This window comes from Eptatretus burgeri, chromosome 8, assembly GCF_056783735.1.
Source record: "Eptatretus burgeri isolate ZD-2024b chromosome 8, Ebu_testis_v1, whole genome shotgun sequence".
Lineage (NCBI taxonomy): Eukaryota > Metazoa > Chordata > Myxini > Myxiniformes > Myxinidae > Eptatretus > Eptatretus burgeri.
Genome location: NC_140968.1, coordinates 1,174,221 through 1,187,532, shown reverse-complemented (window position 1 = coordinate 1,187,532; position 13,312 = coordinate 1,174,221). Strand labels below are relative to the sequence as shown.

At 42.1% G+C, this 13,312-nt stretch overlaps 1 protein-coding gene across 7 annotated transcripts in view; it reads left to right on the top strand.

Moving 5' to 3' along the window:
* RBM33 (RNA binding motif protein 33) overlaps nt 1-13,312 on the top strand; it is a 138,744-nt gene that overhangs the window by 27,924 nt on the left and 97,508 nt on the right. For all 7 annotated transcript variants that reach the window (XM_085890548.1, XM_085890546.1, XM_085890545.1 and 4 more), the window contains exon 4: nt 7,866-7,942. In XM_085890548.1, coding sequence (XP_085746674.1) covers nt 7,866-7,942 — 77 coding nt within the window. The remainder of the gene's footprint in view (nt 1-7,865; nt 7,943-13,312) is intronic.

The window sequence follows — 13,312 nt, the reverse complement described above, 5'->3', positions numbered from 1 at the left end:
TCCCAACCACATTTCCACAGGGCGCTCAAGGTCCGCCAACAATCCCCTTCTGGTAAAACTACCAAAATCACGAATCACTGCTCATCTTCACTCTTTCATTCCTCTTTTTTCCCGCCTTTGGAATAAACTTCCTCACTCTATTCTTTCCCATTCTTCCCTCCAGGCTTTCAAAACAGCTGTTCACCACCACCTCTTATCTTCCCCCATCCAAATCCTCGATCTTTTCTACCCCCGATAATCCACCCAAGCCCACTTCCTTCAATTCTTCTGCTTTCCTTCCTGAAAGTCCCTGTAATGTCCATCTTCTCCTCGCCATGTTCCCCGTCCCATCCCCATCCCTCTCCCTTCCACAGTTCACCTGTGTCTGTTCCCCACTGTTTTGTCCCTTCCACTCCCACCCCTCTTGTCTCATGCCTCCTTGCTGTGAGTTGTGTGTTCGCTCTCATACGAGCCTCGACCAAGGTATACAAAAAAAAAGAAAAAAAAAAAGTGTGATGATGGTTTTATTGTTCGCGGTCTCGGGTGCTGGACACACAATACGCCACAATACATAGCACAATATTTGAACACAAAATTTCAAATACACTATATCAGTATATTGTACACAAATTTTCCACATGCACATGCAGGAACTGGAAGCGATACTAGTTTGAGTAAGAGTTTTTCCTAGCATATTATAGTCAAGATTTTTTGCCAACCAATGTTTTATTTGACAGCTGCGTTTCTTTTTTACTGATTGTATAGGTTCTACCTGTAGCAGTTTTTGGTTCTACGGAAAGAAGTATATCAGAAATTTCTAAAATGCAGTGATCTTCAATGTCAGGAAAAAATAAACTATTTGTGGGCCCGTTTGGATGAAGAAAATTCACTTTCACTTCATGAGTGTCCTGAAAGGCTTCCATGATGCAGGCAAGCCACCATTTTCCATCATATAATAGTGCACTGTGACATAACCTGAGAGTTTCCCATTAAAAGTTGATGTAGATTTTGAAATAGCTGACTCGATACGGTGTTCCTCGCTAAGGCTGAATTCGCGTACGTGAAGAGCAGTTTCAGAAATAGGGATGAAAGCATGAAGTTTTTGAGTTCCAGCTATGGTTTTGGCCGTTTTTAACCTTTCTTCCAGATTTCGTTCTTCCTCGACATACGCCTCTTGGATCCCGTAATCGAACTTCATTTCATTCAAACCATTTTCAGCAAAGGCGAAAATATCTTTTGGAGAAATAATTTGACTGTCGTAAGGACGACGCAGGCTCTCACGTGTTGCTTCTCGTTTGACTGTACCTCCCACACCATCTGAAGGGCCCTTGCCATGACTTGTGGCAAAAAAATGCCATTCTGCTTCAATACCATACTCTGATTTGTGACGACATAGGTTTATGAAGGCTTTGCAATTCTTATATTGGCCAGCGCAACCGTCTGAGAAATAGTAAAGTTTCTTTACATTTCCAAAGCTAGATTGCAAGTGTTCAATGAGCATTCTTTGGAAGAGGTGGACTGAGACAACGTCATGAGTATTGCATTCTGATATAATGTTTGGCTGGGGGGGGGCAAGGTCAAAGGGCGCCCCAAACTATAACTTTTTGAATTACTGTTTCGGAGTGATTTTACTTTACGTGATTCGAAAGATCTCGCTTTTACGAGCATTTTGATACCAAGATCATCCAAATCGGACCACAACCTGTGATGTGGCCACTGGAAGAATGTGGGTCAACCGGGGGCACCCAAATTTGCGGGGCCCTAAAATGGGCCCTGATTGGACCCCAGGTCTGAAAATGGACACATAATGTTTTTTACCGTGGATACAAACACTTGCACAAAAAAGAGTGAAATCAATGACGATGTGTCAAAATTTCGCTGAAAAATGTGTATACTTGACATAGAACGCCCCACTTGGGAGCGTCTGTCCTTGGGGCCCAGCGACCAAGCTGTCTGTCAGTGCTCCTTTTGTACCCAGGGGACCTGGTACTACCATTCTGAATCGATACGAATGAAACTTTGCAGGTTCATGGTACTCAATGAGTACTACAACTTTGCCTCAGGACATATTGACCGATTTTGCTTAGGTCAGGGGTCAAAGGTCAATTAATGCAAAAATCGATAATATGCGAGAGCTGGAGGTGCCTTCGCGCCAAATGCTACTCCTCCAAGGGTTATGGTCGGATGGTCTTGAAAATTCACACTAATCGTCTGGAATACATTGTGCACAAACGATCAAGCCGGATTTTCAATTTAGATCTTTGTTCACCCACAGCACCCCCTCGAACCTTGGGGATTTCCGATTTCAAACCGCATTTTCGGTGCTTTTCATTCAAATGGATACCGAGTAGTTATCAGTAGATGGAACTGGATGAGATTTGATATGCATAATCTTAAGGTGATTCCCTATCCGCTATATGACATCCATTTTGCTCTACATCTTATTGTTTCCATGCTCGGCGATCCATCGCCGCCTACCGGCTTGTCTATCTGTTTCTCTCTGAGCAGAATATCTCAAAAAGTTGTGGATGGATTCGGATGAATTTTGGTGGACAGGTTGGGTGTGTGACAAGGACGAAATTATTAGATTTTGGTATTAGACGACGTTTTAAAGTGATTCTTCAGCATTGGAGAGATGGGGCCAAAAACGATATAATGCACGTTATTTCAAAAAGTTGTGGACGTGGTATGACAATACTAGGTGGATTGAGTTGGGTAGATGTGCAGTAAACCCTCAAATATTATGGGAGTTAGGTTCCTGGAAAATTCCACGATAGTTAAAACCACGATTGGTGAAACCAAGGGCCAATGGGAAAGGGGTTTTTTGTTCCTGGACTTCGAGTAAATTATTGAGGAAGATCGACAGCAGCCAGAAATAAACATCAGAATTGAAATCAACATGTAAGATATATATATATATATATATATATATATATATATATATATATATATATATATATATATATATATATAAACATCAAGCATGTTTATATTAAAATAGACATGAAAATATAATATATAAAAACAGAAGACTTTTACCTTTGTAATTAATTTCAAAACGGTGAGGTGATTTTTTACCAAACAGTGAGGTGGGTGAGGGTAAATATTCTGGATGCTGCTGTCAATGTCAATCACAAGACTTTTACATTCCAAAATATGGGAGGGTATTTTTCAAAACAGTGAGGTATGAGGTTAAAAATATTATGTACCACTCTGACGTAAATAGAAAACAAAAGCTCCAGATGTAATGACGATGCTGTAGGAGTGAGTGGAAAGGGGGAAGGGTGGGGATGAGAAAAATGTGGATGTAAATCCTGCAATAGTTTTGGATCATCAGGAGCTGGTTGAAGCACTGCTGGTGGTAGTCGTGGTGGTTGTGCTTTCGAACCTTGTAAAAAAAAAGCCTGTTATTGTCGATTGCTTTGCTTTAGCTTGCGGCCCCTGTAAGTTTCTTTTTATCGCCGCATAGCAGTCTCCAATTGGTTCACGAAAAAATATTTTCACGAAAAAAATAAGTGACCACTATATTTGTTATTGTTGTGCGTCTATCTGTCTGTCTGTCTGTCTGTCTGTCTGTCTGTCTGTCTTTCCCGAGCATAGCTCTGTGGCTTTTGATCCAATCCTGACAAAATTTTGGTGGGAGGTTTGTATCATGATCTAGTTGTGTTTTCCTGAAAATGGGTGTGGCGCGCCCATTATGGGCGGAGCCACGCCCAAAAAGAATGTGTTTTTATTGGGTAGCCGATTTCAATTTGCATCTTCTCCTAGGGGGTTTGTCGAATCTGACAGGGGTTTCGGTATTTGGTTAGTCCAATGGCACCTGCATAGCCCCACGGAGCTCGATTTTTCACTTTCGTCCCAAGGTCACGAACTTAGAAAATTGCGAATTTTGACATAAAAAATTTTCTTCTCCGATGGGTTTGTCCAATCTGGCAGGGGTTTCGGTATTTGGTTAGCCCAATGGCACCTGCATAGCCCCACGGAGCTCGATTTTTTTTTTTTCATTTTCGTCCCAAGGTCAAGGTCAAGGTCACGAAGTTAGAAAATTTCGAATTTTGACATAAAAATCAGACGACCGCCCAAATTTTGAGAGCTAGGATGACAATATTTTTTTATGCATAATCTTGAGGTCATTCCCCACCTAAAGTCTTGAAACCATTTTGCTCTATCTCGAACACCTTGTCCGTGGCGCCCCCTTCAAGTTTGTTTTTACGCTGATTTCATCAAAGTATGGCTAATCCGAGGAGTGTGAAATGCCATATAGGCTATCTGACATTATATTGTTCCTGGAATGTTCCAGAGGAAGTTTTGCACCAAAGGTCATAATCCTTGACCTTTGACCTTTAAAGTTCACAAAGGTCAAATTTTCAAAGTTGTGGGAATCGAACCGGGTTTTCGACCTTTTTCGACGAACTAACTCCAATAAGCTATAGCACGTATCCTGTTTCCTTATTTTAATGTCCAAATTGTTTTGTGACCTTTCAAGGTTATGCAAAGGTCAAATTTTTAAAGTTGTTGAATGAAACCGGGTTTTCGACATTTTGCAGCTAATAACCTGTCACTCGTACCACATCATGTTGATCATTTTTATAACTTGGTCAAACATTATCACATTGTCTCATCCTTGACTTCTGAAATAATCTACAACGTCAAATACCGCTCGTGAACCATTGTCGTCTTCAGACCTGTTCCCTTTTACATTTTATGCTCCCCTCCATGAACGTATCGATCGCAAAAACCCTGTCTGCCAGGGCCTTGCTCATTTGTAATACCTCGGCGACCATCTTGGTCGTTTGTGCATCTGGCACCATAACCTCCTCCTTATCATCACTCTCTTCACGTGAGCGTCGTTCTTCTTCCAGATCCTTCTCTGTTAACTCCTTTTGATGAGATTGAAGGAGTTCCTCCACCCCTTCCTCTTGGATGTCCTCAAAGCCCTCTCCTCCAACATCACGTGCCACCCTCACAACCCTCCGGACGTTTTCATTCACCGAGGGGAGGCCCATGAGGTCGTGCACTGTCTCGCTCCACAATTTTCTCCAACACGCATTCCACGTCGTAGGCTTAATCTCTTTAAGGGATTCTTCAATAATATTAATGCAGTCAGCGATGTTGTCGCTTTTCCAGCAAACCTGACTGTCAAACGAGAGTCGCTTTCCATTTGGTCCAGTCACCTCTTGAGTGTGCGGTGGGTGTAATGAGACTTTTGTGCATCGGCTGGAGGAGGGAGGTTGCGTTTGGAAGTAATAAGATAATCTTCACGTTGGGGTGTGCAAACTGCACTCTTTTTGGATGTCCTGGCACATTGTCCAAGATATGTAAAACTTTGAATGCAAAATTCTTCAATACCAGGTAGTTTTGCACCTTGTGGACGAAGCATTTCTTTAGCCAATCGGTGAACATTGTGTCAGTCACCCACACTCTCCTATTTACACACCAGAACACCAGGGGCTGGTTTTTGTTCTTCCCTTTGAGGGCATGGGAATTGTGCCTCTGGTGATGCTCTGGCGATGCTGTTAAACATCTGAGATGCTAGCTGGGAGTACGTGCTGTTGGCTGCAGTTTCAGAGTAGGGAGTATAGCCATGGCATCAACGATCCAGATGCAATGAGGAGGAACACTAGTCAATGGGGCAATGTCTCCCTCCAGTACTTTAAGGATTGTAGACTTCACTGTCTTCACAGGACTGCCATCGGTTGAAGCAATTGACAGTGGATGGGATCCCAGAGAATACTTCAGAAACCTCTTCAATGACAAGATAACAGCTTTGACGAATAACTTGCAAGCGTCCAAACATTTATCTTGTAGACTTCAGTACATTTGCCTTTGATGTGGCAACCCATGTTTTGAAGGGCCATCATCTTCAGTTGCAGCTGAGGTATGGGTTCATAAAAATCTTTCTTTCTTCCAATTTCAAGCTGATCAGAGGTGAATCTTCTAAACGGATTCATCCCCTTCTCATGTGTAGACAGGAGATCTGACCTAATCTTCTGTTGCAATGTTCCCAGATGCCACGTGGCATAGCTGCTCATCAGATTTCAATGGGTTGATCCAATTACAAACAAAGGTAGTTATCCGTTACACAGCTTCCTCATCATCTCGCATACGCTTTCTTCCTGCATCCTTGTGTGTTTGCTTATGTTTAGTCGACTGCAAACCTGACAGCTCTTGACATTGATGGGCGTATTTAGCACGATCTGTAAGCAGTAACATCCGCCTAAAAACTGCACCTGGATTCCAGCTCAAACCATTTATGCCACCGCTTGTCTTGGTATATTTGTTTATGGTGACACTGATTGTTTGATCTTTTGACAGCTCAATTTTTTGGCAGCTGACGTGAGAGTAAGATAGTGAACTTACTCTTTTCATCGTCCGTCTGACGAGAGTTTTTTTTCTTCTTCTGACAAATTATGCACTTTGACCGATCACTGGTTGGTGTACTTGATCAAGTCAGTCCACTGCTTTGTGATGACAATCCAGCGTCTGTCATGGTGGTTTTGTTTTGAGCCTTCTCATATCTCTTGATGGTCTTTTCAAGAGTATAAGATGCATGAACAGTTGTGTTTTACTCACCGAGTGAGGTCTTTTGGCAGAGGTTTATCACCATTGATGTAGTCTTTCAGATAGTCATATACAGTATATATCATCCTTCCGCCGTTCAGCAACTCGGCAGATTGTTTCCCATGACTTTGCGGTGAATTTATACAATCGACCAACTGTTGCCGGGAACCATGACGTAGATAACGTTCCCCATCGATGGAAAGGTGGGAGTTGCTTTCCCTCCGGAGGATCCCATGAAGTAGCCAAAGTGAATATAGCTGGTGCTCGGATGTTTCGCGATGATTTGGCAGCAGTGCTGTCATCACCGGTGTCTATCATGTTAACTGTGTGTTGGATTTTCTCGGCTCCTGTATAACCTTAATACCACTACTTCACCAACACTTGGTATTACGTGCCAAACCTGTAACGGATACGTATGCCAGGGTAAGAAGATTTACAACAGCATCCACACAGTATTTTAAATAGCTCTGTCAGAGCAATTTTGGAAAGTGCCAGAAGCGTATTTTAGAGTTTTTGCCAATATATCATCCTCATACGACAGAATATGCAAACTGGTACGATGGTGTGGAACTCACACTGGTTATTGGTGAAACCTTTTGTTGAGGGGTAGAGGGGCGAAAATGTTCATCATTTTGATAAAGGGGTAAAATATCACCACACTGTATGATGTTTGAAAGACTAGGTGATGGAAGATTAATTTGAAACAAAAATTATTAATGTAAGTTATGCTGAATCAAAATTGTAGCAACTGACGGGGCAATATCAATTGAAGATAAGGAAAACTTGTCCCAGATTTTACTAATTTACCCATTCTCTCTGGTGACCGGGTGCTTGAAGCACGGCATGGCGCTGTGTGACCAGAGGGTGTGCATTGCAACTGTCTGAGATGACATAGAAACTTTTAACACAAGATATCAACTCCTCAAGCAAGAAAGCTGCTTTACGATTTGTTTTTTTTTTCTTCACAACATCGGCGATGCTCCGTGTCGGTTAAAGAGTTTAATTAGGGTTGTTCGGAGAACTTTTGAAAGGGGGTAGTGTTTTGAATTATCGACTTGTAGGTTCAATCAGACAAAAATATCGCGAAACACAAGATTGATGGTGGGTACAGCTAACGTTGGATTTAGGTCATTTTGGAAAATCAGCTCCAGGACCACATGTGTCAAATAGCATGATAAGAAATTAATGTCTTTCCTTGTCTTATCATTTCGCATCAATCATTCACACCTATCATTCCCACCATTCTCTTTTGTGATTATGTCATTAACGATGTCCTGCTTTTAACATTCACTAAAAACAACATTTCTGTGCATCCTGTAACCAAGGCAAATCTGGGCACAGTGGACGAGGAGCTCAACGAAGACCTGCTTCTTGGTAGTGATGAGGAGGCCGACACATTCCGGTGAGAGTTATTATTGTTTTCCATTGTCTGGTTTGTTTGAACTTATTCAGGCATGTCATCTTTCATATCTGCAGGTGTATATGTGTATATATATATATATATATATATATATATATATATATATATATATATATATATATATATATATATATATATATATATGTATATATAAAAAAGACAAACTCCTCTTAAACATTCAGCATGTGAACCTATTCCTTTTTCTTGAAACCTGAAGAGTCCTGACCCTCTGAACCTCTTTTCCCCCACATTGTCCTTTGCACACCATTGCTGAATGATGTCTAGTGTTACCATGCTTGTCAGTGGCAGTGCATTGTTAATGGATTTCTTTTAAACCGTAACCACCACGTTATAATTCTGTTGTGTGTTTTGTTAGATTTTTTTTTCACTATCATTGCAGGATTTTTGAGAGTTCATCAATTCCCCCCCCCCACTCCCCAATACAATTTATCAATAGATCACCCTCAAAATTTTTTTTACTGATCAGATCAAGCATTTGACATGTGCAGTCATGACATCAAAACAAAGGTACCTGTGACATCATCAAAAAAGTCACCCTTGTTTCCCATGGGGAGTACTTCACATGTGCCAAGTTTCAATTTTTTCCATGGAGTGGTTTCAGATATGCAGAGGTCCGAAATTTTTCCTATTTTCCAATATACGTGCCACACCACGTTGGACGTAATTATCATTAGAACATTCTACATGAGTAGTCGCTCGTATGGTGAAAAATTTGTGTGAATTGGAAAAGCTGTTGTAGAGAAAACAGAGAAAATTAGCAAGGACAGACGTTCGGACGGACAACCCGAAAACATAATGCCTCTTATAGCGACTGTCAGCAGAGGCTTAAAAAGGTCCAAGTGGTCTAAAACTCATCATGGTCAAGGATGTAAAGCTGTCTAATCTGTCTGAAGGGTGTAAGGGGTCTGACTGGTGTAAAGGTCTAAAAGGTTGAAAGAGATTTGAAGGGCTGTAAAGGGATAAAGGGTATAAATTTTCAAACCGGTGAAGGGATTTAAAGGTGTCTGAAGGGTCTTAATGGGTCTTCAAGGGTCTTTTGGGTCCTCAGGGTCTTTTGGATCTCCTTGGTCTTTTGGGTCCTTTCTTCTCGGTTATCTAACGCACACTTCTCGTGCCATTACAAATCCGCACGATACCCACTGAAAGCAAATTTGAAAGATGGCAAAAAAATTCTACCGGGAAAGACCCAATATCAAATTTTGAGTTTGTGCCATGTGGTGATCATAGCTGCACTACCTGGCCAAAAATATATGGACACCTGCTAGTCCAACATCTCATTCCAAAATCATGGGCATTAATATGGAGCTGGTTCTCCCTTTGCTGCTATAACAGCCTCCACTGTCCTGGGAAGGCTTTCCACTAGATGTTGGAACATTGCTGCAGAGATTTGCTTCCATTCAGTCACAAGAACATTAGTGAGGTCGGGCACTGATGTTGGGCGATTAGGCCAAAAAAAAAAAATGTTGCATTGGCGTAACGGGTCACTGAAAAATAGGGTAGGTCGGTCGGGATCTTTTTTTTTTTTTTTTTCCCTAATAAATCCCAAAATTTTTGGATAATAAATCCAAAAATTTAATAAATCCTAATAAATCCCTCCCAAAATCTCCCCCGGCTCGAGTACCACCCTTTTTGTCGGCGGGTTCTGTCCGAAACACTTCCGGGTTTTTGCGATCGCGATCACAATCAACAAGATACTTGAAATCGATAGCAAAAAAACAAAAAAAAAAACGTAGGGTCGGCGGAATTTTTAGGGTCGGGCGGGTTACGCCAATGCAACATTTTTTTTTTTTTGGCCTTAGGTCTGGCTCACAGTCGGCGTTCCTATTCATCCCAAAGGTGTTCGATGGGGTTGAGGTCATGGTTTTGTGCAGGCCAGTCAAGTTCTTCCACACCGAACTTTACAATCCATTTCTGTGTGGACCTCGCTTTGTGCACGGGGGCATTGTCATGCTGAAACAGGAAAAGGCCTTCCCCAATCTGTTGTCACAAAGTTGGAAGCACAGAACTGTCTAGAATTTCATCGTATGCTGTAGTGTTAAGATTTCCCTTCACTGGTACTAAGGGGTCTAGTCCAAACCATGAAAAACAGCCCCAGACCATTATTCATCCTCCTCCACCAAACTTTACAGTTGGCACTATGCATTCGAGCAGGTAGCGTTCTCCTAGCATTCGCCAAACTCAGATTCATCCGTCGAATTGCCAGATGGTGAAGTGTGATTCATCGCTCCAGAGAACGCGTTTCCACTGCTCCAGAGTCCAATGGCGGTGAGCTTTACACCACGCCAGCCAACGCTTGGCATTGCACATGGTGATCTTCGGCTTGTGTGCGGCTGCTCGGCCATGGAAACCCATTTCATGAAGCTCTCGATGAACAGTGTTTGTGCTGACGTTGCTTCGAGAGGGAGTTTGGAACTCGGTAGTGAGTGATAGAACCGATGACAGACGATTTTTTTCACGCTACACGCTTCAGCACTCGGCGATCCTGTTCTGAGGTTGTGTGGCCTACCACTTAGCGGCTGAGCTGTTGTTGCTCTTAGACGTTTCCACTTCACAAAAGCAGCACTTACAGTTGACCGGAGCACCTCCAGCAGGGCAGAAATTTGATGAACTGACTTGCTGGAAAGGTGACATCCTATGACGGTGCCACGTTGAAAGTCACTGAGCTCTTCAGTACGGCCCATTCTACTGCCAATGTTTGTCTCTGGAGATTGTATGGCTGTATGCTTGATTGTATACACCTGTCAGAAATGGGTTTGGCTGAAATAGCCGAATCCACTAATTAGAAGGGGTGTCTGCATACTTTTGGTCATGTAGTGTACCCAGTTTGGTGAATTCTACCGAATAGTTTAGGAGATAGCGTGACTGACTGACTGACGGACCCGATTAAAATATTTCCCCGGTTGTTTTTTTCTTTTCTTCTAAAAGGCATGGGATAACTACTTTTAGAATGGTGGATCACTGCAAAAGGAATTTCTTATCCAGAATTCAATATCCCCATGCTTTTTGTAAAAAAACAGTGGCGGGGGGGGGGGGGAAACAAAATAATCGGCTTTGTCTGTCTGTCTGGCTGTCACGCTATCTCCTCCTAAGCAGTTATGCAGAAATACACTAAACTTGGTAGTTATAATCAAGCTGTTAGATGGAACTGAATCAAGACATACACTTGATCTTCACAAGTTATGGCAAATTTTTTCGTGATTAGATTATTTGGTTGATAAATATCTGAGTAAAAAGGGGTTCAGTTTTGTCCTTCGTTTACTCTATTCTTGCTGGGTAAGTTCTAAAAACAATAGCAGATGACCATTGATCATCGTAGGTAGCAATCAATTGCTTGGCTAGATATCTCAGTAAAATATTGTCATCGCACTATAGCACTTTTAGCGATCATGCCGGATCACCCTGTGAGTTCAGGCTATAAAGCACATCCTTTGTTTGTTGGAGCCGTCATTCTTAGCTATGATTCGTGGATATCATGCAGTCGAATCAGCGTGGCGGTCAGTGCATGCAATGAGACAGCTGGTAAGGCCACTGTGCATTTTACATGAGCATGCTATGTGTGTATTTTACACACACAGTATGCTCATGCTTCTCATTAAATAAAATGTATGGTCTTACTGACTGTGTGTGTGCTGCTCAGCTATAATTGGCACACGCGATGATGACATGTACATGCGATGACGACATATTATATACACACAGAGATTGGCACACGTGGTAACGACATGTACAGTATCGATATCGCTAATCGGCATAGGCAGACATTGATATCTGTATCGGTAATCGGCACAGGCAGACATTGATATCGGTATCGCTAATCGGCACAGGCAGACATTGATATCGGTAATCGGCACAGGCAGACTTTCATCTGACAATGCAGAGAAACTCATCTTTCTGAAAACAAATCCGGGATTTGTGGATTTTAAATATTAAAATTCTTAAACGTGCCACTTTCCTTGTTTTGAACTATCCAAGTACGGGTAACCAGGTAATGGTTTGTCTCCCGCTGAGCTTGTTAAATCATTGGGTAAGTAGCCCCTACTCGTGTGCTTATCTCACCATTTATCACACTGAGTCATTAGCTTATTGTAGGATTGATTTACTTACCGTAGGAACGATTGTTTGGAACGGAATCCCCTTGTAACCTGGGGACTCCCTGCACTGTATGAATCTTGCTTTTCACAGGACCAGACGAGTATGAAATGCTTAATTTTATATCCATCAATAGCTTATCGAATGAGCATACAGGAGCTCATTATTCATTTAAAAATGACAGGATACTATGCCGTTTGATGCACCAATTGATTAGAGAAGGGATTTAAAATGTATCGATTCACATCCACTCAATTACATCAATCTGTCAATTGCGAGCACGGCACCGATCCGGCTTCATGTGTGTCCACTTCATGTGTGCACTCTGTACTATGGCGTCATTATTTACCACTTTATAATCGGCATCGGCATCGGTATCGGTATTGGCCGAATTTGAAGTTGTGTTTTGCAGCTTCCTTTACCAGTAAAGAAGTTGAAGTTTTTCTTTCTTTCGGATATTTGATGTATTTAAGGATTGTAAACACCTTTCTTCGATTTGTTGGTGATATATAGATTTTATTATTTATTTTTTTCCCCCAGACTGAATTTTTTGGTATACCGGTATATTCAAATTTCCAATATCGGTATATCGATAAATCGCCAGACCCTGATGTGCCATCCCTTGGACGGATGTCAGACGGGTGTCCTGTCTGCCGGCATTCTTTGGTGGACATTAAAGATCCCATGGTGCTCTTCGCGATGAGTCACTGAGATGTTGTCTGCACCCTGAACAAATTACAAATATTGCCTGAAGCAGCAGGGGGCATTGCATCGGTGGTACAGCCGTGCCCTCAGCTAGTGATTCTGCCCTCTAGCCTTGTGGTGCATGAAATGAAAAAGAAGTTGCAGTCTTGCTCAAAGTTTATGTTTCGGTACACAGAAGGACGAGAATCCGGTTTCACGCGACCACGTCAACAGAAACACCATCAGGTCATCAAATTGTAAAGGGATTTTGAATTAGCTTTGTGTTAAGTTCAGGAAGATCAGCGAAGTAGGACGTGAACTCTTCCTTCAGTGCACTGAGAGGGCTTTGAAAGAGGATTTTTCAAGAACTCTTAGCAATCCCTGTCCACCGACGACGACGACGACGACGACGTCGGTCAAACTTTCGAGCATTTCAAAATTCCCATGTCCAATCTTCGTGTTCCAGAGGAACGGCTGAGGCAACCACGTTAAGCCAGAAAACAAATGTATCAGTTGGGAACATTTCCTGCCAATTGGGGTCGGTAATAAATGCGGAGT